The sequence below is a fragment of the Martes martes genome (assembly GCF_963455335.1).
Source record: "Martes martes genome assembly, chromosome: 4".
Classification (NCBI taxonomy): Eukaryota; Metazoa; Chordata; class Mammalia; order Carnivora; family Mustelidae; genus Martes; species Martes martes.
The window spans coordinates 174,379,518-174,403,902 of NC_137891.1; the positions used below are offsets into that span (position 1 = coordinate 174,379,518).

Here is a 24,385-nt window from a genome sequence, read left to right on the forward strand (position 1 = left end):
CCAGGAAGCTCCTGGCTGGTCCCCAGATGTGGGAAGCGTTCCTACCCAGGGACTCTGCCAGGCACCTCTCCTCTCTTAAAGTCATCTTCCGCTGTCTCACTTTGTTCCACTAATGTCTCCTTGTTTTTCAGGGCCCTGGAGAAGCATGACTTCATCTCAGTGTGGGGTGGGTACCTCTTTGTCTGTGTCCCCACACAGGCTTCTCTCCTGCTCTGGGCTCCCCAAGGGCCTCCGCAGGCCGTGTCCTATCTCCCACACCGGGCACCATGAGGGCAGGACCCAAGCAGACATCCCTCTCTCCCCAGCACCAGTGCAGGGGCTTAGGGACAGCTAGGTGCTCAGTATGTGTGAATGAGCTCCTACTCTGTGCCGGTGACTCGTTAGAGACCTTACCCCAGCTCCTCCCTCTGTCTCACTGTCTCACGGGGTGGAAAGGGGCAGGTTTGCAAATCCAAGCTTCCCCCCGCACACACCACTGAGGGTGTGGAGTTGAGCTCGGATTGCGCTGGAGGTGGGATGCTGGAAATACTTCTCAGTCCCACCCTTTCCCTTCCTTGCTGGCCACCCACGAAGGGCCCAGTGGGGCTCCCTGCCTTGCTCTGGATCTGGCAGTTAGACAGGTGGACGAGAAAAAGCAAACTGTAGAGCCTCACATGAGCAGGACAGCTCACGTTTGCATGGGCTACAAACTTCCCCAGTCTAACAGGATTTAATTCTCAGTGGGGGGGGGTAACTGATGCAGCGGTGACTGTCATTCCCATTTTGCAGGTAGAGAGCCAATGGCTGAGAGACCCTTGCTCAGGGTCTCCGAGCTAGTGAGAAATTGGGTCTGGAATAGACCTGCCTCCAAATCCTGTGCTCTTTCCACCACGGGCCCTTTTGTAATCAGGCCGCAGAGCATGGAACCTACCTCTAAGCCAGCAGGTCAGACTTTACCCCTTCCTGCCTGATCCCATGCCCTCCATTGGCCCTGCGCCCTAGGCCCCTGGCTCCCTCAGCCCAGCTTCTCCAAACCCACTCTTCCATCCCGTTCCGCTTGTGGAAAGCCGTGCCCAGACAGCTATCCACTGAAAAGAATCAATTCCACGTACTAAGGTGTCCAGGGCTCGTTGCAGTAACTTAGTGCAGTGGTCCCCTACCTTTCTGAATATGTGAATCCCTGGACGGGGCGCCTGGGTGGCTCAGTCAGTTGAGCGTCCAGCTCTTGATCTCAGCTCGGGTCTTGACCTCAGGGTTGTGAGTTCGGGCCCCGTACTGGGCTCCACACCAAAAATGAAGGAAGGGAGGGAGAGGGGGTGGGAGGAAAGAAGGAAGGGCCCCTTGTCTTCTTGTATTAACTCTGTACTGTAGAAATTTTCAAACATACCCAGAAGTAGACTAACCCAACTATTATTATTTCCTCAATCTTATTTTTCATCAACGAGCCCTCACTTTTTCCTGAATTTGTGGAGATTCTGGAATGGTCACAGGGACAGAACAAAATGATGCACAACCCCCATTTACACGTGACCCAGTCCTGCCCTGACCACACCTCCACCTGCTTCCCTGACTCTCATCTTATTTTGAAGCAAATGCCAAAGTTTTGCTTAAATTCCAAAAAATGTTCTAAAAAGCAAAGGAAGGTCCGTGCGTCGCCTTTTGTCGGTGTGTGTTTTGCACCTCTTAAATGATTTCTCCTCCGTTGTTTTTGGTTTCATTTTCTGCAATCCCCTTGTTAAGGAGATTGGTGGCTTTTTCTGTCGTTTCACACGGTCTGTGCTCACTGCTGCATTCCCCAGGCGTGGCTGCACGACTTTCTCCATCTGCATTTCCCATACATTAGTAGTTGGATGTAGAAATGAGAAGCCCTGGGGATTTTTTGTGTGGGGTTGGTTTTTTGTTTTTGTTTTTGCATTTTATATATCACTTCATTAAATTTTTTAAAAAAATCACTCTTTTTAGTTATTTATCTATTTATTTATTTATTTGACAGAGAGAGAGAGACAATGAGAGGGAACACAAGGCTGGGGAGAGAAAGAGGGAGAAGCAGGCTTCCTGCCGAGCAGGGAGCCCGATCAGGGACTTGATCCCAGGACTCTGGGATCATCACCTGAGCCGAAGGCAGATGCTTAACCGACAAGCCCCCCAGGCACCCCTCTTTAAATGTTTTTTTGTTGTTGTTTTTTAAGATATTTATTTATTTATTGGACAGAGATCACAAGTAGGCAGAGAGACAGGCAAAGAGAGAGGAGGAAGCAGGCTCCCTGCTGAGCAGAGAGTCCAATGCGGGGCTGGATCCCAGGACCCTGGGATTGTGACCTGAGCCGAAGGCAGAGACTTTAACCCACTGAGCCACCCAGGCGCCCCTCATTAAATGTTTTAAGTGTAACTTGGCTTGCTCTTTAAAATGCAGTATTTTAACTTTCACATTTAATATGTAGTATATATAATTTAATCTTCTTTGTGGATACGAAAGCTCAAAGGAGCCGGGATTCTGCCCCCTCACAGAGGGACCTCTTTTTAATGTCAGTTTCACTGACCTTCCCATGAAGTCATACTTTTAGCATTGCTTGAGAAATTTGGAAAAGGACAAAAAGTTACCATGAATTCAAGAATGCTTATTTATTTATTTGAGAAAGAGAGAGAGAAAGAATGAGAGAGAAAGCATGAGCAGGGAGAGGGAGAAGCAGGCTCCCCAAAGAGCAGGGGGCCTGACATGGGGCTCAGTCCCAGGAGCCCAGGATCATGACCTGAGCCGAAGGCAGACGCTTAACTGACTGAGCCACCCAGACACCCCCCCCCCCAACCCATGAATTCAAGAATGCTTTTAAAGACTTTTGTGTCTTATTGATCATAACAGCTGTGTACAAATTTGGAATGTGGTCATGCTAACCTGGGAGACTTTTTTAAAATTGGTCTCTGGTGCTTCCTGGAGGTGCAGCTTGGTGGGGCCCAGGTAGGAACTGTGTGGACGTCCAGGGTCTGGGGTCCACAGACTAGAAATGAACTAGAAATGGCACCTCCCAGTTTGGGTCCATGCATCTCTGCTACTTTGTGGCTGTGTGAGCTCAGGCAACTCCCTTCACCTCTCTGAGCCTCACTGACTCTTTGGCCAGATGGGAACAAATGCAGCCACTGCCTTGTTGGGATGCTGTCCGTCTTACAGGATGGATGTGAAGCTGCTTTAGGAACTGTAAAGCCCTGTAAAAGTGTTGGTTTATATCCTTTCCTAGTTTGTATTTCCTATGAGACTTGGGGCAAGAAGCTCATCCGACCCTTTGCTCTGCAGTCTGTAGGATGAGGAGGTAATGTTAGATTATCTCTACTATTCTGTGATTTAGTCCTTTGGGAGACAACATCATGGTCCAAAGCAAAGATGGAAAATGGTTTTCAGCTCCTGTGCCAACTCTGGTTTAATTGGTAGAAGCTACCTGAAGAGTAGTGCTAGCAGAATGATGAACCAAATCCAGGGTCAACGGGAAAAATCCTGAGATAGATTAAGGAGGCCACAAAAGTGATGCCTCTGTGCCATATTATAGTAGTCCAAAGGAGTGAATGTCTAATGGTGAAATTTAATCAGCAACTCCCAAGGCCTTCGCTTTTGCTGCTCTGCTCCCTCCGCTGAGTCGCCATGGTTACCACAGCTGGCACTGGGAAATCACAGGAATGAAGAATGGGTCCTATTGATGAATCTTAACCCAGGAGGGGGGTATGCAAAAGCCCCTTCCAAGCAGGCCAGCTGGGCATGGCCCTAGTGCTGCCATCTATATAGCCTTTGGCTGCAGAGAACACAAATCAGAGCCAGAGCACAGTGTGTGTGTGTGTGGGGGGGAGGTATGAGGGGGGAGCACGCCGGGGGAGGGAGGGGCATAAAGGGCAGTGCCACCAGCGGGAATTCAGGCTTTGTCTAGGGCCAGACAGGCAAGGCTGCCCAAAGGACTCCAGTTAGTTTTCCAAGTTTAGGCACGTCTCCCCCGCCTCTGCCCGATGCCTGCCCAGGCTCCCGTGTGGAGCCATTGACTCTGAGCTTTGAGAGAACTCTGAATGGCCATCACTACTAAATCCAATTCCAGTTTGAATCTTGCTCTACTACCTGAAGTCCTTGAATACTTCCAAGTGCTGGGGAGCTCACTCTCTCGAAGGGTCGCTTACTCTTCCTCAGGAACTTCTTCTGAGCTGAAATTTGTTTCTGTCTCCTTAAATTCTACCTCTCAGGCCTGGAAATCCTCCTCTGGTCCAATTTGTACACTCTACGTTCTCTTCGGTAGGCTAGTCTGTGGAGTATTTGTCGTTGTCTCTACCTGCCCTGTCCCTGTTTGAAGGATGGGGAGGGGATGGTAGAGGTGCTTGAGTTGGGGTTCAGATTCAGAGGCAGAGCCAGTCCCCAGATCAAAGAAGCCATGTCCCTGAATGTCTGGGGGGCAGCTTGGTGGGAAGGACAGACCATCAGCCCTGGATGTGGCCAGACCGGGGTTTCAAGGACAGCTCTGCCACTCTTTGGCATTTATGTGACCTGACCGTCCCTGGACACGCTCCTTCCCCCAGCAGCTTCATCTATAAAATGCCAGTGGTGATGCCTATGTCAGAGGGTGGCTGGAAGGGTGACAAGAAACGTGTCTGGCACAGCCTAGGCATTCACATGTACCACATGCATTCACATGTACCATCTTGTCTGCCCTGTGGCGGAGGTTCTGTGTGACTGCCCAGTGGCCCCTCGGGACCTGTCATTCATGGGTCGTGCTGAGCTGGATCATTGCAGGGTGGGGAGAGGATCTTTAATCAGCTCTGGGAAGGTTGAGAAATTCCTAACCCAATTCAGCTTAATTTTGGAATATGTAACATCACCAGCTCTCAAATAATAAGCACTTTAAGCACTAAGCACTTTACCTGGGTGAAGTCATTTCGTCTCCCCAACAACCCTTTGTAGTGGAAACTGTTGTCATCCTCATTTCAGGAATGGGAACGTTGAGGCACAGAGAAGTCACACAGCAAGTGCCTAAATGGAGCTGAATTTGAAACCAGGTAGTTTGGGGCCAGCCCCATACATTCGGCTGTGATGATTTATTGCGTCTCAAGGCTAGAATTAGGGAGTGATTCCCAAACTTTAGCATGCGTCAGAGTCACCTGGAAGACTTGTTAGACCAAATGGCTGGGCCCCGCCCCTGGATTTCCTGATTCAGCTGAAGCCCTGCATTTCTGACAAGGTCCCAGGTGACGCTGATGCTGCTGGTTCAGAGACCCCACTTGGAGGATTAAGTAGACCTACCTGCATCCAGAGACTGATTTGTTGTTGTTGTTGTTGTTGTTGTTGTTGTTGTTGTTTTCCTATCCGGTCCAGCCTCAGACATGGGGAATGAGGACTGATCTCCTGCAGAGGCAGAAAGCAAACCACAGATTCATACTTATATTTTCCAGGTGCCCCGAGCCTTGGCACGTGCTGCCAGGTCTGCGATCTCTCCTAAGCTTCACCAGGAACTCTGTAGGTTAAGTGGAGAATGGATTTTCTCCTCGCATTGTAGTGTTTTTCTCTTACTTTAAGCAAGAGGAGATTTTGAGAACTGCTGTGTCAGTGTTCCCCAGGGAGGTCGTTTCGAGCAGATTGGGGCTAGAATCTCAGCTTGTGACTCCTCTCTCGTCCTGCAGTAGCATCATTACAGGAGTTCTGGAAACTGCGGGGCCTTTCCCCAGATACCTTTCCATCCCCACACTATGACCAGGATTTTCTCCTTAAAACTAATATTTCTTTAGCTTAAGTCTTTGCTGTGTTGTATCATAGAGTGTGGATAGATGTTATCAGTCATTTATACCCTGGTGTGAACAGTGTTCAGATTTTTTTCTTGAGGAAAGGGTGATGAGAGGGGGGTACCTGGGTGGCTCAGTCATTAAGCATCTGCCTTCGGCTTGGATCATAATCCCAGGGTCCTGGAATCAAGCCCCGCATCGGGCTCCCTGCTCGGCGGGGAGCCTGCTTCTCCCTCTCCCACTCCCCCTGCTTGTGTTCCCTCTCTCGCTGTGTCTCTGTCAAATAAATAAATAAAATCTTAAAAAAAAAAAAAAAGGAGAGAAGGGTGATTAGAATTCTCCCCTCTTTGTGCCCACGTCGGGCACTTCCATGTTTATATGTCTGGGAGCCTCTTGAAGGAAGGGGCCGTGCATGGCTAAAACAGGGCACCAGCAGATCCTTGCTGGAATGAATGAATGAATGAATGAACATACGGACCATGTTCCTCTCCTTTCCCCTTCTTCCCAGAGCCCTCCCTCCTCTAGTGATCCTACCATTATACCGAGCGCTCCCCACACCACCTCACAGTGCAGTCTTAGTCCCTTTCCTGCCTGTCCCGTCCCCATAGTCAAGCATCACAACTTACAGCTTTCCCTGTTCCTCTTAAGCAGATGTGATTCTGCTTCCCCTGGGCTCCCGGGTGCCTTGTCCATCTTCCATTACTAGCTCTAATCGCATTGAAGGGATCTATTTGCTCGGCTCTTTCTCCCCTTAGATACTGATTTCTGGAGAGATGAGACTGTGGCTTTTACACAGGGTGCAAATGCATAGCAGGCACTCGGTAACTGAGATGAATGAATGAATGAATGAATGGCTGTGTGAACTTCGGTAAGGTCAGGAATGGTATCTTGCCAGAGAGCCATTTCCTGATATATGTCTGACAAGGGCATCGGGTGATAGTTTGTTGGTCTTTTTTTTTTTTTTGAAAGATTTTATTTATTTATTTATTTGACAGCGAGAGACACGGTGAGAGAGGGAACACAGCAGAGGGAGTGGGAGAGGGAGAAGCGGGCTCCCTGCTCCCTGCTCCCTGCTCCGCTGGGGCTCGATCCCAGGACCCTGAGATCATGACCCGAGCTGAAGGCAGACGCCTAATGGCTGAGCCACCCAGGTGCCCCAGTTTGTTGGTCTTTAGGTGACTTGCCTGCCTGGGCCAGCTAGAGCTCCTAGCTTCAGTCCCGAGTAACAGTGTACCCAGCATAACGTGGCTCATAGAAGACAGACATGTATTTCTCTTCCGTATGAAAGAAGTCTGCAGGCGAGTGGTCCAGGGCTGATGGGGGGGCTCCCCAGTTACCGGGGACAAGGCCACTACTTTGTCTTCCACCATCGGCAGCACATGGCTTCTGCCTTACGGTCCAAGATGGCTGCCTGAGCTCTAGACATCACACATGCATTCTCGCCAGGAGAACGGTATGACAGGGGGTTACCCCCCATTTCTTCCTTTTCCTTCTTTCTTTCTTTCTTCCTTCCTTCCTTCCTTCCTTTCTTTCTCTCTTTATTTTTTTTTAAAGAGAGAGAGTACAGGTGGAATGGAGGGGCAGAGGGAAAGGGAGAGAGAGAATCTCAAGCAGGCTCCATGGTCATTGTGGAACCTGACATGGGACTTGATCTCAAGACCCTGAGATCATGACCTGAGCAGAAATCAAAAGTCGGATACTTAAAAGACTGAGCCACCCAGACACTCCTCCCCTTTTAAAAAAAAAAAAACAACTTTATTTTTTAGAGCACTTTTAGGGACGCCTCTGTGGCTCAGTTGGTTGAGCATCTGCCTTCGGCTCAGGTCACGATCGTGGGGTCCCAGGTTCAAGTCCCACGTCCTGCTCCCTGCTCAGCAGGAAGCCTGCTTCTCCCTCTGCCTGCTTCTCCCTCTGCTTATGCTCTCTCTCTGACAAATAAATAAATAAAATCTTAAAAAACAAAAGGAAAGGAAGTACAGAGTTCTCATATATCTCCTACTCCACAAACAACCTCCCTCACTGTCACTGGCCCACACCAGAGTGGCACCTTTGTTAGAATCCGTGAACCGACATGGACACGTCATTGTCACCGCAGATCCGTAGTTACGTTAGGTTCACTCTTGGTGGTGTACGTTCTTTGAGTTTTGACCAGTGCCTAGTGACGTGTGTCCACTCTCGGCATCGGGCAGGATAGTGTGATGGCTCTAAAAACCCTTTGTGCGCCATCTGTTTATCCCGCCCTCTGCTGGCAACCCCTGATCTTTTTATCGTGTCCATTCTTTAGCCTATTCCAGAATGTCATAATTGGAATCAGACACTGAGCCTCCTTTTCAGCTGGGTTTCTTTCACACAGTAATAGCCACATTTTGTGAAAGATTTTATTTTTAAGTAACCTCTCCACCCAGAGTGGGGCTCAGACCCACAACCCCAAGATCAGGAGTCACATGCTTCACCGACTGAACCAGCCAGGTGCCCCTCAAATACACACTTAAGGTTCCTTCATGTATTTTGTGGCCCGATAGCTCACTTCTTTTTAAGTAATATTCTTGTTAAGTAATATTCCCTTGTCTTCCAAGTTTTAGCAGTTAGGAATAAAGCTGCTATAAACATCCATGGGCGTGTTTTTATGTGGGAACAGGTTGTCAGTTCATCTGGGTAAATACCGAGGAGTGCAGTTGCTGGATCAGATGGTAAGAGTATGTGTAGTTTTGTAACAAGCTGCCAGGCTGTCTAGCGAAGCGCCCGTGCCGTTTTCCTTTCCCACCAGCAGTGTCTGAGAGTGCCTGTTGCTCCACAGCCTCGTCAGCATTTGGTGTTGTCAGTGTTTTGGATTTTGGCCATTTTACTAAGTAGGTAGTCCCTCCCTTCCTTTTAAGAATACTTCTGGGAAAAAAAAAAAAGAATACTTCTGGAACCTAACAATTGAAATATCCATTATATGACATAGGTCGGTACGTGGTCTTATGACTATGTTCAGCTGCAAGGTGAGCTGGAAAGTGTAGCCTGTATTGGGAGTGACCGAGTGGCCATCTGAAAAGTCAGCATTCTTTTTTTTTTTTTTTAAAGATTTTATTTATTTGACAGAGAGATCTCAAGTAGCCAGAGGCAGGCAGAGAGAGAGGGGGAAGCAGGCTCCCCGCTGAGCAGAAAGCCCGATGCAGGGCTCAGTCTCAGGAACCTGACATCATAACCTGAGCCGAAGACAGAGGCTTAACCCACTGAGCCACCCAGGCGCCCCAAAAGTCAGTATTCTTAACTGCAAAGGAAGAAGAGAGAATGGACACCGAGAGCCAACCAGCAGGCTCTGCCATGCTGCAGGGAAGAGAGATGCTCTCAAAGCAGCTTAAGCATGAAGGGGAATTTGTTGCGTGCATTCAAGGATATTTCATGAAGACCCAAGGAGCCTCTCGGGGTGCAGGATCTGGAGATTTGCCAGAAACCAGAGCAGCCTTTTTCTTCTGGTTTTCTGGGGCACCATGGGTCTCATTTGCTTCTTTCTATATATCTGCCTTGTTCTTTTGTCTTTGCCCATGGTGGGAAAGATGTCCCAGCTTGAGTACTTCAGATCAATTAGCCAACTTCCCAGAACCCCATTCCAAGTTCCTTGGAGAGAGAAGCTGTTGGGGCCAGCCTGGATCAGGTGTCACCCTGGTCTGGTCTACTCTGGCTAGAACAAACAAACAAGGTAATAAAGGACCCGCCTCTAGAGGGGAGGAGGGCAGTTTTCCGAGAACAGGTATCATGGGGTGGAGAGACTCCCCCAAAAGTATCTACAGCAGGGACACAGACTCCTCAGGTCCATGTCCCGGGACTTTGCAAAATGTTCATTTAGGTAAACAACTAGTGGGTATTTTCTCTGTGCTAGGCACATGGATCTGCCTTTTGGGGAGCTTTCCCCTTTTTTAAAGATTTTATTTTTATGTATTTATTTGAGAGAGAGCGTTCATGAGGGCGGGGGAGTGACAGAGGGAGAAAGAGAAGCAGACTCCTTGCTGTATGTGGAGCCCAACGTAGGGCTCAATCCCAGGACCCTGAGATCATGCATAACCTGAGCGGAAATCAAGAGTCAGAGGCTTAACCGACCCAGCCACCCAGGCGCCCCCTTTCCAGGAGTTTTTAAGTCTCTTTGGAAATCATTCATATCTGTGGTCCGCACTACTGGAGTAAAGTCAGAGGTCCCTAAATTAATCGTGTCTTCGCTTTCCCTGTCAAGTCTCAAGGTGGGGATCAAGGGCTTCGGCGAATGCGTGTGCCCCCCTCTGGGTCTTTGGGAACTATCGTGATGTCCTAGTTCTCCCCTCATGTCTTTGTTTCTTTGGTAGTGTCTGAGTTTGTTAGCTGGTTCAGATACGGCCTCCTGTCCCCCCCATCTCCCTAATTCCTTGACATTTTTCCTTCAGCCCTGGGATGGGCCTCCACTGTCCCAGAGTCACATGTCCCCAACATGAATATACTATATTCATATATTCCCTCTATACTCAGGGAGGAGAATGTTAGCTTTCTAGTCCCTGTAGGAAACGTGCACAGAGTGTGGCGGACCCTTCTAGCCACAAGTACCGATAATGACCATAGGTGCTGTTCTTTGAGGCCACGCTCAGCACCAAACTAGGCCCTCTCTGTGCATCATCTCATACATACGATCTCATAACCCTGAGAGAGAGGCATGATTTCCCCCCATTGTACGGACAGCTAATCAGGAAGCAACTTGCTGGAGGTCACACAGCATCTGGGCACTAGAGCAGAGCTTCGGAACCAGACCCCTCTCCCTCCCGAGGCTTCCCCCACACCCAGGGCTTCGGAGAACATTCCACATTGCCCCCGAGCTCTGCCCCATGCGTGCCCTCCTGTGCGCAGTCTTTGGAGAAACCGTTCCCAATGTGTTTGCTAACTCTTGTCACGTTGAAGGTAACTCTTTGGAGATAAACTCTGATCCTTTTTTTAGTCACCGGACAAAATAGGTGGGGCTGTGGCAGGGGTGGGGGGATGGGGATGAGGATAGAGCACCGAGCTAGAGCGGGGACGGAAGCCCAGCTCCGCGGCTGCCCCTCTCTTTGCCTCTGGGCCAGGCCCTGCCCTCTCCAGGCCTCAGTCTCCTCAGGGGTGGTTCTGTCAGCCTTTCTCAGCCCTGATGTTCTACAATTTCCAGCTTCACCAACATTTCATCAGGGGTCCGTGAGGTTGGAGCATCCGCACCCCACTGAAGGAGGAGGTTTGGATCTCTGGCTGAGCCTGGCCCCCCCCCCCCCCCGCCAGGGCCTGTGAGGCCTGCTTCTCCCCATCACAACTCCTGGCCTTCCCCGTCTGCTGTCTATTCTGCAACCCACAGAGGTTGCCTGGTGCTGTCCTACCAGTTCTTGCCAGTCGGGGTATAGTGTGGCTTATATATAGTGTGGCCGTCTGCTTACCGAGCCCGGGATTTGAGGAACAAGCATTCTTCTGTCTGTGTCTTCGAGAATACAGAGATGTGTCTGCATTCTCTCCTCTGGTCTTTTGCTAAGCATTTTTGGATTGTCAAATGATTTTGTCAAATCATTAATTCTCTCAGGACTTCCAGGAGCCAGTAGTATCATCTCCATTTTGCAGACAAAGCCCCCAAGGCTCAGAGAAGTTAGCAGATCTGTCTAGATCGATATTCTAGGTAGTGCCAGAGTCAGGATTCAGACCCAGGACTGGCGTCCCCTCACTACGCCACGTGCCTTGGAATCGCTGCGTTTACTTGGCCTGCATTGGGGTTGGGGAGAGAAGTCTGTAGGTCTTCCTGGAGTGCTGTGACGGATCTCTGGTGTCCTGTGTGGTCTGGGTGGAAGAGGGTGGTCTGTTCATGTATGGAGGGGGGCTGGGGGGCCCGAGGGAAGAAACTTTATATGTGTGTTTGGAGGGTGGGATCCTGGAGTCAGGCACCCCTCCCAGCTGAGCATCCCTGAACTCTGTCTGCATTTGCTTCCAGATGCTGGAAGGAGACCAGGTCATCTTACAGAGAATAAAGAAGGCTGTGCGGGCGATCCACAGCTCCGGCCTTGGTGAGTGAGCCTGCCTGATGCCCAGGCTGGCCAAGCAGCCCCTTCCCCAGCCCCAGCATGGAACTGACTCTGCCTTTCCCTACCTCCACAGGCCATGTGGAGAATGAGGAGCAGTACCGAGAGGCCGTAGAGTCCTTAGGCAACAGCCACTTGTCCCAAAACAGTCATGAGCTGTCCACTGGCTTCCTGAACTTGGCCGTGTTTACCCGTGAGGTGGCTGCACTTTTCAAGAACCTGGTGAGGACCTGTTCCTTTCTCAGCCACCCTTAGCCTAGGCTCGGGATAAATCAAGCGAACTTATGAACCTCTCTGTCCAGGGTTGCCCTGGACCTCCAGTCTCCCTTGACCTTGACCAATGACCCAATTCCCTTTCCAGTTCTGACCTCCCTTTTGCATTCTTCTTCTTGTCTGACTTTCCCCCTACGTGTTCTCTCTCCCTCTCTCCCTCCATGTCTGTCACGTAGCCATCTCGCAGAGCTGTGATGAGGCTCATGCAAGTTAAGTGCCCAGCCCCGAGTAAGCGCTCAGTAAGGGTTTGCTACTCTTGCGTCTGTCATTATTATATCTCTTTGCGTAGCACCGCCTCTCACACTTGTCCTCTATGTAGGTCTTTGGCGTTTGAGTTCAACTGATTTAGTGATTGCTTTTGTCTTTATCTCTCCTCCCCCTGCTTTGGTCAAACTAAGGTTCGCTGAGTGTCTCCTCCATCCTTGGCATTGTACTGGGGGTTGGTGACACAGGAAAGAGTCGGGCTGTGCCTGAGAGAGCCACAGTCTAGTGGGGGAGGCAGGAACTGAGATGTGGGACCACACCAAGACAAACTCAAGAACCCAGCAAGTTGGGTCAGAGGCCCGGTGCTGCCAGAGTTCAGAAAAGGGAAGGTCACGGGGCGCGTGGGTGGCTCAGTCCATTCAGTGTCTGACTTTGGCTCAGGTCATGATCTCAGCATCCTGGGATCGAGCTCCGAGTCAGGCTCCACGCTCAGGGGAATCTGCTTCTCCCTCTGCCTCTCCCCCCAACTTGTGTGCGTGCATACTCTCTCTCTCTTAAAAAAGTAAATAAAATCTTTAAAACAAAAAATTGGAAAGGGAAGGTCAGCATAGGCCTTGAGTAGGAGTAGTCAGGAAGGCTTCCTGGAGTAGGGGAGACCCAAGCTGTACCTTAAAAGGTAAGCTGAAATATCAGACAGGCAGTCGGGGCTGCCAGATGATAGAGATTCTATTCGAAATAGGATTTTTTTTTTCAAACTAGGATTATTTATTTATTTATTTATTTTAAGATTTTATTTATTTATTTGACAGAGATCACAAGTAGGCAGAGAGGCAGGCAGAGAGAGAAGAAGGGAAGCAGGCTCCCCGCTGAGCAGAGAGCCCAATGTGGGGCTTGATCCCAGGACCCTGAGATCATGACCTGAGCCAAAGGCAGAGGCTTTAACCCACTGAGCCACCCAGGCGCCCCCAAACTAGGATTTTTTAAACAGGAAGTTCATTGGCCCTTGTAATGGGAAATCCAGGTATGCAACTGGCTTTAGGCCTCTTCTCTTTCTCTTAGATAGTTTCTGTGTCTGCTCAGTGGGCAAGGTGGCCCAGCAGACCCAGATTCACAATACTATCAGAAGAAAGACAGTCTCTCTACCATGACTTCGGCAGAAAGTTGCAGGAAGGACCCTGATTTGCTGGCTTGAGTCATGTTCCTGATACAGTCACTACGGCCCAGGGATGGGGTACCCTGATGAGCTCTGCTCCTGTGTTTACCCCATATGACCACAGGGGAAGGGTTCCTCACATGATGGGGGAGACAAGGAGCTAACCATATACAAATGACAGATGGGCACTTCAGAGTCAGGGTCTGAGGGGACAGGTGAGGATGCTGGAGGCAAAGGGCCAGAGATGGGACTGACCGTGGATGTTACTAGAGCTGTGAGGTGATGAGGCCGGTTAGTCAGGGACAGTGGTAACAGCTCTTATGGGAGACCCACTCTGCCACTCCGGTACCCTCCTCCCTCACCTCTCTCTCCCCAACCTCCTCTACCCCCAGTGCCCTCCTTTGCCTCCCAGTGCTGTCCCCTAGCCTCTTGGGGCCAGAAAGATGGTCACCCAGGGTGGGGTCTGGGGGGTCTCTGCTCTTTCTAGGTTCAAAACCTGAACAACATCGTCTCATTCCCCCTGGACAGTCTATTGAAGGGGCAACTGAGGGACGGGCGACAGGTGAGTTCCCATTTGGGGAGTGGGGGTGCCCAAAGGTGGTGGGATGGAGGGAGAAAGCGGTGGGCAGGAGACCAGAGGGGAGGCAGGGCTGGGCTGAAGCCGCAGGTCAAATGAGGCTATCACTGTGGGAGTGCTGACCCCATATTAGGGACCCTTGGAAGGACAGGAAGACGTGGCTCTGGGGTCAGCCGAGGATGGCTGACCTACCGTGTGCCTGGGCCCTTATGTGAGATAGCTCGGGCTACTCTTACAGCAGCCGCACAAGGTGGGTTCTGTAGGCACTGTCGTCCCTGCTCTGCAGGTGAGAAAACCCGAGGCTCAGGGAGTTTGGTAACCTGCTTACAGTTCATACAGCCGGTTGGCGGAAGAGCCACGATGGGCTCTGGGGCTCTTGACCCTCATGCTTGGCTCATCCCTGCCCTGGCAGGTCCCCGCTCCAGGCAGAGCAGACTCAAAGAAAGTGACAGAATAATCTGCCTGAGAAATCTGTCCCAGAAGGCTCAGGGGAGACTCTGTCCTCCCCCCAGAGGCTTCCCTCTTGCCTAAGGCCAGTCACCAGCCTGGGAACCACCCAAACCAGCTGGGCAGCTTCCTGCCCACCCCCTCCTGGGCTGAATGGGGCAATTCTGAAGGGTGTGAGCCGTCCCAGGCAAACTAGGCCAAGGATCAGCCAGGTGTCACTGGCTTGCTGTGTGGCCTTCGGTAGGCTTGTTAGCCTCTCTGTGCATATGTCCCTCTATCTATACCCTTCCTGTTGAGAGGATGATCTAGGACCAGGCAGGAGGAAGGAGTGGGGTAAAGTTGGGGGACGAGTCTGAACTTCATCTTTCCATCCTCATCCTCATGGTGATCTCTGTCTTCTGAGAGAGAGGACTTAGGGCAGACCCCAAAATGTTCCCACACCTCAGGCCAGGGCCCACCAAACCCAGCTGATTCTTAGCAGCTATGGGAGGAGGTTGGGTGGGTGAAGGGGGCCGTTGGGTCTATTTGGGTGGGTGGGGGGCCTGAGAAGGGGGCCGGTTGGGTCTATTTGGGTGGGTGGGAGGCAGGGTTTACAGTAAGGGCTCCGGGCGGGGGGAGGCGTTAGTTGGATTGTGGCTCTGAGCAGCATAGGGGAGCATGAAAGCGCAAAGTTGCCTTCAAGGTAGCAAAGTGTGCGGCGGATTCCAGACCCCAAGTGCCCCTTTGGGCACGTTGTTCTTTTTAAATCACAGGATTCCAAAAAGCAGCTGGAGAAGGCCTGGAAGGACTATGAAGCCAAAATGTAAGTGGCTGCAGTCAGGGTGGGTTTCCCAGGGGAATGATGCCGGTGTTGCAGCAGGAGGCTAGACACTGGGGAGAACTTCCGTGCTGCCCGAACATGTCACCCACAAGTGCATGGCCTCTCACTCTCTAGGGGTCTCCATAGGGGGCGATTTATGCCCAGGCCTGATGGGAGTCTGGGGGCTGGACTGCGAGACCACCAAAGGGATGCAGTTGTGAAGGGACCTCAAGATGCTGCTCTCAGAGGCCCTTCTGCTCAGTGGTGCCAGATGTGGGCAGAGGGATGGAAAGAAGCTATCACTTCCTGACATACCAGCCACTTAATCCTCACAAGCACTCAGCCCTGTGCAGGAGGGGTTAGTGTCCCGATTGTCAGACGAGGAATTGGAGGCTCAGAAGGGTTAAGTCACTTGCCCAAGGCCACACAGCTAGGCAGAGGTAGGACGGGGATTCATGCTCCTTGATCCTCTTTCTGCAACACCAGGTGGTGTCTCGGAACATTTTGGTGGACATAGAGGAGGGAAGGGAGTTTGTGGTCATACCCAGGCCTCTTGGGTTCACCACACAAGACACTGGACCTCTCACCAGCTACAGGGCCATCATGGGGACAGAAGGAGCCAGTTGCCCCTGAGAGAGACTCCTCTGTCTGCAGGACTCTGCCAGGGCCTCCCCAGGCTACCTCAGAGCACTTGGTGGCGGTTTGTAAAATTTTCTCTTGCACTTCACGAAAGCAGTATGTGTCCGTTGAGAATAACTTAGAAAATAAGGAGAAGCAAAAGAAGAAAACATTTTAATTATCCTTAAGAGAGGATTAGGGCAACGTGGGGACTAGACATACTTCTCTGTTGTTTGTATATTTTTACATAGTATGAGCGGACCCTGTCATTTTGTCACTTAAAAACGTGGGGGTAGGGAAAACTACCAAAACCAAGAGGAAAATTCTTAATTTCCGAGCCTCAAGTAGTAACAGCTTTCTAGTCATTTTTCTATGCATAAAGAAATAATTTTACAAAACTGAGAACATAATAATCACACCTTTTTTTTTACTTAAAAATACATCATGACCATCTTTCCATCGTTACATATTCTTATACGATGTCACTTAAATGGGTGCCAACATATGCATGATTCGTAACGTATTTTGTCTTCCCTGCCTTTGGGGAAGCATCCTTGAAACGAGATCTTTTTTTTTTTTTTTAATATTTTATTTATTTGACAGAGAGAAATCACAACCAGGCAAAGAGACAGGCAGAGAGAGAGGAGGAAGCAGGCTCCCTGCGGAGCAGAGAACCCGATGCGGGGCTCGATCCCAGGACCCTGAGATCATGACCTGAGCCGAAGGCAGAGACTTTAATCCACTGAGCCACCCAGGTGCCCCTTGAAACGAGATCTTGGCTCCCACCCATAATTATTGCTTGTGTAGGATCATTCTAAGAAGTAGATCCTGGAGCTTTATGGTTCCTCCAGCCCCAGGGCCATGGGGACCTCCTGAGGCTGAAGGAAGGCCAGGACATCCCCCCGACCCCCATGCCAGCAGTATCCCCATCTACACTGCGGCTGTGCATGTAGATCCCGGGGTGAAGGTCACAGGAGCTGTGGCGGGCATGGCCATCTGCTGTCATGGGAGGCCCAGGGACAGGCGCGCACGCGCAGGCAGTCTTTGTCTTTGGGCTTGGATGTGGGGTCGCCACACGGCCTGCATCTTACTGAGTTTCCTTAACCAAGCCTGCAGCCTCGCAGGACACCGTGTACCAAATGGAAAGAATAACCCCCACCTCCCGGCCTCCTCCAGGCCGTTCTGCTTTTACCGGAGTTCCATCTTGCTCTTGCCTGAAAGGTGTTGTTTCGAGAAAAGATGCTGCAGTTGGTGGGGAGAGGGGCTCAGTGAAAGTTCTCCAGTGAGGTATCACCAGGGCCCGATCTGGACCCGAGAGCTTCTGAGTCCGGTGGTCTCTCTGAGTCCCTATGCTCTGTGGCCTCCCAGCCCCTGCCATGGGTGCTACACAGGCTGAGCTCCACATCCCGGCACAGGTGTCCGTGTACACTCGTTTCTGTAAGGGCTTCAGGTATGGCTAGATATTGGCGAGCCCTGAGTTTCTGTGCATTTCCACCTCCTTCCTCCCACACCGGTCTGGGCAGCAGCTGGAAAGGCCCCGAACAGCATCTGTCGGATACCACCAGGAGTCGCTTCCTGGTTGGTCACAGAGGAGGGTGGGTTCCCCGCTCTGCCTGGAGCTGCGAAGAAAGGCATCCCAGGCCCTGTGCAGGGGCCGAGTTCTTCCCGGTTGTTTCATGTGCAGGTCCATTTCCTCATCTGAAACACAGCGCCGGTGATACCTGGCAGGGTTGACGTGGAGATGCAGTAGAACATCTAATGTTCTACTTACATGTAATACTCTTTATGTGGCTGTAAAGCGTCTAGCACTGCATATCAGCAAGTACCCAGTGGCCATCTTTCTGAGACCAGAACCGAGACCAAAAATAGCACAGCAAGGGGCCGAGAGGCAGGAGCCGAACCCTTGGCTCCTACCATTCCCACCTGACCAGCTTGGGGTCTGGGACAAACAAGTCCCTTCTCTAGGGCTCGGCTTCATCTTGTATAAAACGATCCTTCACTGTGACCTGTCAGAAAAGACACCATGGTTGGGGGGAGGGGCATGGGCGGTGAAATAGATGCTGGGGGTTAAGTACACTTACAGGGAGCCTGGGGGGTGTAGTCAGTTAAGCGGCCGACTCTTGGTTTCGGCTTGGTTGTGATCTCAGGGTCGTGGGACTGAACCCCGCATGGGCCTCCGTGTTCAGCCAGGAGTTGGCTTGAGGTCCTCTGTCCCTCTCCCTCTGCCTCCTCCCCCTCACGCTCTGTCTCTCAAATAAATAAATCACATACCGTGACGAGCACTGAGCAATGTATAGAATTGTCACATCACTATACTGTACACCTGAAACAGATATAACTATATGTTAACTATGCTGGAATTAACATTTAAAAAATAAATAAATACATTTCGGAAAAAAAAAGACACAGTGCTGTCACCAGCTGGCGGGGGTGGGGGCAGCGGGGAGACCAGGCAGGACAGGAGGGATGGAGAAAATCTGAGGCACGTGTTGGTTACCAGTGTCATCCCCAAGGCTCTATCGTCAGACAGACCTGGAGCCAAATCCTAGCTCTAGCACTTAACAGCAGAGCAATCTGTGACCCGTCTCAGCCTCAGGCTCCCCAACTATAAAATGGGGTAATGAATCCTGCCCCACGGGGTTATCGCGTTAGTATGTGAAGGGTCTGGCAGAGCACCCCGCATAGTATTAGTGCTTAAAAATAATAATTAGTAATAATAGCAGCTGATACTTGTACTCATTTAAGAGCTTCCTCTGTCCAAGGAACTGTGATAAGCTCTTTAGATCTATCATCAGACTGACTCCCCTCGTCAGGGAAAGGGGCTGTTACTGTCCCCAACTTATAGGTAAGAAGTAAGGGAAAAAACACCACCACAGTCCCTGCTGGTTTGTAAGCGAGAAGAGAGGTGGGTCGATAAGTGACGGAAATACAAAGCGATGGTGCCACGGGGATGGTGTCAGCACTGGGGTGGCAGAAAAGACAGGTGGTTTGGTTTGGGTGGAGGTGGAGGGGAGGAGGCATCACAGGAGAGGCTGTTCAAGGGGTCAGGCTGGCAGATACACGATTCGTTTTGATTCCTTTCCTCTCCCGCCATCCTCCTCGCCGCCCCCCTCACTCCCCGTCTGAATACTAGACTGTCCCCCAAGTCCCCTTTCCATTTCTCTCAGTCCCCTCAGGAACTAGCATTTCCCTGCTTCTCACTCCCTATTCATTTTACTCCTCTTGCGGCAACTCCATTCGAAGGAAATAAAAGATTTCCAACAGTTGAAATGTTTAGAAACCACTGGTGAACCGTTGAGGACATTGAAGGAATCGGAGTGGTGCTCTTTTCTGGCCAGGGCGTGAGAGAATAAAAAGAACTCCCCAGCTGGCAGTTTGAGGTTGGCAGGTCATCTCAGGTGGCCAGGTCAGCTTTGGCAGGGTAAATTTCTTACGTTACCTTAGTGGAAACGGAGGAACAGAGCTATGGTAATTCACAAAGCCGTTCAAAGTACTTTACAGCTTGTTTTCATCCTGAGCTACCTAGCTTCTGTCCTTTAATCTCCACTAGCGCCAGTAGCCGCCCCAATTAAATAAATAAATAAGGAAGCACCCTATGCTAACACACACACACACACACACACACACACACACACACACACATTATCTAAAGGAATCACCAGGTGGCTCAGTTGGTTGAGCGTCTGCCTTTGGCTTGGGTCGTGATCCCAGGGTCCTGAGATTGAGCCCCGAGTTGGGCTCCCTGCTCAGTGGGGAGCCTGCTTCTCCCTCTCCCCCTGCTGCTCCCCCTGCTGGTGCTTGCTTGCTCTCTCTCTCAAATGAATAAGTAAAATTAAAAAAAAATAAAGGAATCACCAGCAGTTATTACCATAACTGTCAATATCACTAGCATCATCATAATCTTGCTACTTATTGAGGGCTTACCGTAGGCCAGGGACCATACCATGCGTTATACCATCGGAGAACAAAACAGTATTTGTCTTGTTTTTGAAATGGGTGAACTAAAGCTTAGAAAGTTTTATAAAAGTTGGGTGAGAGAGGGGCGCCCAGGTGGCTCAGTGGGTTAAGCCTCTGCCTTCGGCTCGGGTCATGGTCTCAGGGTCCTGGGATTGAGCCCCGCATTGGGCTCTCTGCTCAGCGGGGAGCCTGCTTCCTCCTCTCTCCCTGCCTGCCTCTCTGCCTACTTGTAATCTCTATCAAAAAAAAAAAAAAATCTTAAAAAAAAAAAAAAGTTGGGTGAGAGAGCTGCCATTCAAACCCAGACTGTGCATTTCTAGCCACTGTACCGTATGGTGCTTCCTTTTTGTCCATTTACTCTGGAGCAGATGTCCCTCAATGTTAGTACATACAGAGCTTCCTCATCCTTTTTAACAGTTGCATAGTATTCCTGTAGCTGGCCATAGCATAATTTAACTACTTCCTCCTGATAGACATTTAGCTTGTTTTTCATTTTTTACTTTTGAAAGATGTGGTAGCAATGTCTGCAGGAGATTCCCCTGCCCCTGCCAGCAGCTCTGCCCTCTCTGTCTCCCACCCTCCTTAGCAAGCTGCCAGCCAGGCTTACTGCTGACACCCTGCTGGCCTAGCCAGCACCTCTCTCTGCTGCTCATCATCAGATCCCCCAAAAAGCATCTGTCATGACCCCCCAGGAGGCCCAGGTCATAGGGTCAGTCCCCACCCTAACTCCACTACCCTGTTACAGACTCCCTCTTGGGATATCATCAAGTCTTAGGGAAATGTAAAAGAGTCACTCCTAAGAAATTTTTTCTAGAAAACCTACAGAATTGCATCCTAAAGCAGTGGTTTCTCAGTCGGGGGTGATTCTGTGCCCCCACATCACCCCCGGGAGACATCTCTGGCTGTCAAAACTGGGAGAGGCTACAGGAGCCTTGTGGGTAGAGATTCCAAACATCCTACATCCACGGAACAGCCCCCACATCAGAATCATCTGATCAAAGTATCTGTAGTTCCAGGGTTGAGAAGCTGCTCTCTGGTTCTCCAGGGACAGATTCTGTGTATAAACACTATCCCAGAGGCCTGACCCCAGAGGGACCTGGAACTTTAAAGCCAGAATGAACTCTGCCTAGGCCATTGCTTCCCCACTTTCCAGATGGGGAAACTAAGGCCTAGAGGGACCTGTGATAATAATAGCTGTAGGGTCTTCTGTGTGCTAAGTCTGCTGTGTCCTCTGTCTCATCTGGGTACAGAGAAGGATCCCCGTTTTGCAGATGGGGAGACCAAGGCAGGGGGGAGTGATGTTTGTCATGTATCCCACAGCTGTCTTTGCTTGGGGCTGGCACCTACTTGAAAACGCCACTGATAAGTAAGACATCTCCTTGACAGAGGAACTGTGGTGACAGGTGCCCAGCCCCAGATGTGGAAACACTCTCCGGCTGAGAGTGGGTGGGCTGCTGGGCGTGGGGTTTCCAGGAAATCATTTGCACACAGATCCACCCATCCCCAAAGAGGGAAAACAGCCAACCCTTGAGATCTGTGGGGGCAAGGCCCAGGTTGCTCTCAGCTGCAAGCCCAGGAGGCCCCGTCTTCACTCACAAAGAAAATGCGGGTTTGGGGGCGCCTGGGTGGCTCAGTGAGTTAAGCCTCTGCCTTCAGCTCAGGTCATAATCCCAGGGTCCTGGCATTGAGCCCCGCATCGGGCTCTCTGCTCAGCAGGGAGCCTGCTTCCCCCACCCCTCTCTGCCTGCCTCTCTGCCTACTTGTGATCTGTCTGTCAAATAAATTAAAAAAAAAAAAAACAAAAAAAAAACACAAGGGTTTGCTAAGCTTTACCTGGGAGGTTCCGTGGCTCAGAGCATGAAGGTGCTTGGTGATCCTTTAAGCCATGTGGTCCTAAACCCCTCCCAGCAAAATCACACTGGTCACCCCAGACCTCACCTGGCCCTCATCTAAGCCCATCACTTCCTGCATAAAAACCTTCCAGTCCTTCCCACTGCTCTTGGGAACCCTGACATGATCTGAAGCAGGCCCTGTGTGATCGGGCCCCTCTGTCCCTCACCGGGAGCCAGGGAACCACCTCCTCTCCGCCTCCACTCCTGAGCCCGGAGGCCTCCTGCCTCCAGCCGTAGCAGGGTCTGATGCTCCTAGCTTCCTCCTGGCAACTCCGCAGACCTCAGCTCTCACCTCAGGCAGCGCTTCCTGCGGATCCCCATTTTAGCTTTCTGTGGCTCTCTTGATGGCTGGGATCTGATCCACCAGCCCGTGGGTTCCCGAATCTGCCTCGTTCACCGCTGTCCCCCCGCCCTGCCACATGGCTGGCGCACGGGAGGCCCCCTCGCTCTCGTGTGCTCGTGGCAGAGAGGAGCGTGGGGAGGTGGTGGGACATGAAAGGGGCCCCAGTGAGAGTTGTTCAGGTTTCTCTTTCCTTGGGGCCTAGGGCCAGGCTGGAGAAGGAGAGGGACCGAGCCCGGGTGACAGGAGGGGCGCCTGGGGAGGTGGCCCAGGACACTCAGAGAGAGCGGCGCGTCTTCCAGCTGCACATGTGTGAGGTAAGGATGCTGCAGGGGTGAGGGCGGGGCGGGATATGTCTTCCTGTCTTCGTCTCCTGAGCCCCCAGGGGGGCCCAGTCACAGGTTCTGGCCCAGAGGGTTGGCACCAAGGTTCAGTGATGGCCAAGAAGATGAGCCTGGGATGGGGACAGCAGCCCCCTTGCCCCCAGGATTCCGCTTCTGCTCACACTGCGTGCTTGGCCCTGCTCCTTCCCCAGTATCTGCTGAGAGCCGGGGAGAGCCAGCTGAAGCAGGGTCCTGATTTCCTGCAGAGCCTCATCAAGTTCTTCCACGCCCAGCACAAGTAGGTCTCTGCCCTGTCCCCACCCCCCCCATGCCATGGTCCTTGCCCCTTAACCCTTCAGGCAACACAAAACAAGGCCCCTCCCCAGGGTCTGGCAGGCCCTCAAGGACTCTGTCTGTGCCTTGTTGGTGATGCTTTGTACAGCTTCCCTTAAGGGGGTGTTCACCGTGTATCAGGTGCTAAGTACGTTCTCGTACACATTGGCTCCCACTCAATCCCCAGCAACCCATTTTCTCCTCAGAAACTAAGCCTCAGGTTTACTAACATCCCCCAGCTAGTAAGTGGGATCTAGACCCAGACAACTTGGGCTCCGGAGAGCGGGCTCCCACCTGACAGAGAACACTGCCCCCAGGTGCCCCGTGATCCTTGGAGCACCTTCTCCCACACATCCTCTTTCTCATCTTTCTCATCCCTTGTTGGGCCTCACACCTCTTAGCTTTTTCCAAGACGGCTGGAAGGCCGCTCAGAGCCTGTCCCCCTTCATCGAGAAGCTGGCAGCCTCTGTACATGCGGTAAGTTGGGCCTCGGCCTTGGGGACCTGGTCAAGCCCCTGTCTTTCCGGGGGGAGCCTGAGGGTGGGGAGAGCTGGCCTCTGCTCGTCTCGGTCTGGGCCGTGCGCCTGGCCCGTCCGCTGGCTGACGGAGGGGTCCTCTGTTCCACAGCTCCGTCAAGTCCAAGAGGAGGAGCTCCAGAAGCTGACCCGGCTCCGGGACTCCCTCCGAGGGACACTGCAGCTTGACAGCAGAGAGGTCAGCCCCCGAATCATCCCCAAGGGAACGCCTTCTCCCAAGGCCCGCCGTGGAGGGAGGGAGAGGGGGACCCACTTCAAGGGTCCCTTGAGAAGTGTCTGAGAGGGGCCCCTGCAGAATGAGGCTCTGCCCACCCAGACGCCCTAAGGTCTCCTTGTCTCCTTTGCCTGTCGGAGGAACAGGAGACTCTGAGCCGGAAGAACTCGGGAGGCGGCGGGGGCTACAGCATCCATCAGCACCAAGGCAACAAGCAGTTTGGGACGGAGAAGGTGGGCTTTCTCTACAAGAAGAGTGACGGGTAAGTGACCCCGAGAGCTTGACTAACTTGCCCAAAGCCACACGGCCAGTAAATGACAGTTGGGGGAGCTGCCCGGGGGAGCCGTTCTCATCATTTACGTAGACTCTGTGGGTTCCAGAACCCTCCACTCTAGCAATGCAAAATCCTCCGAATCCTAAGCACGTGAACTCCTAGAAGTCACTGGTTGTTCCTAACTTGAAAAAGGATCAAAGCAGCTGCTAGCAGTTACTGAGCACTTATTATGCCCTAGAGCATCCCCGTGCCCTTCCTTTGAACCTCTGTAATATACTGAGTATGCCTGGAAATGAAAGTGTTGATGTGCCTTGCTCCCTGGTGTAAAAAAAAAAAAAAAAAAAAAAAAAAAAAAAATCAGTGTATGAAATGCAAAGTCTCCATGGTATGTTCCCATTTCTCCTGACTAATCAGTTTTTATCAGAGAATAATAATTTTGGTATACTAATTAATATTTGCTTCTTGAAGAAGTGTTAAGTAGCTTTGGATCATGGATTTGCCAATTTTATTTTGGGGGGGGGTCTCAATATTTATCTTGCTTTGTCCTTAATCGTAATGCAGCTGTTGTGGTCGAGAGCCTGATCCTCCTTTCAGTCTGGGAGTTCCCTAAAGTCTGGAGCTGTGTCTCCTTTATCAGACTAGCGGCTCTCAGAAGGCCAGGGTCACGTGATCTCCTTCGGAATAAGGAT

At 51.4% G+C, this 24,385-nt stretch overlaps 1 protein-coding gene across 1 annotated transcript in view; it reads left to right on the plus strand.

Moving 5' to 3' along the window:
- ASAP3 (ArfGAP with SH3 domain, ankyrin repeat and PH domain 3) overlaps positions 1–24,385 on the plus strand; it is a 47,055-nt gene that overhangs the window by 13,830 nt on the left and 8,840 nt on the right. Inside the window, 9 exon segments of the mRNA XM_080801270.1 lie at positions 11,669–11,741; positions 11,833–11,978; positions 13,874–13,948; positions 15,163–15,212; positions 22,222–22,333; positions 22,552–22,637; positions 23,074–23,149; positions 23,300–23,386; positions 23,569–23,684. Coding sequence (XP_080657396.1) covers positions 11,669–11,741; positions 11,833–11,978; positions 13,874–13,948; positions 15,163–15,212; positions 22,222–22,333; positions 22,552–22,637; positions 23,074–23,149; positions 23,300–23,386; positions 23,569–23,684 — 821 coding nt within the window.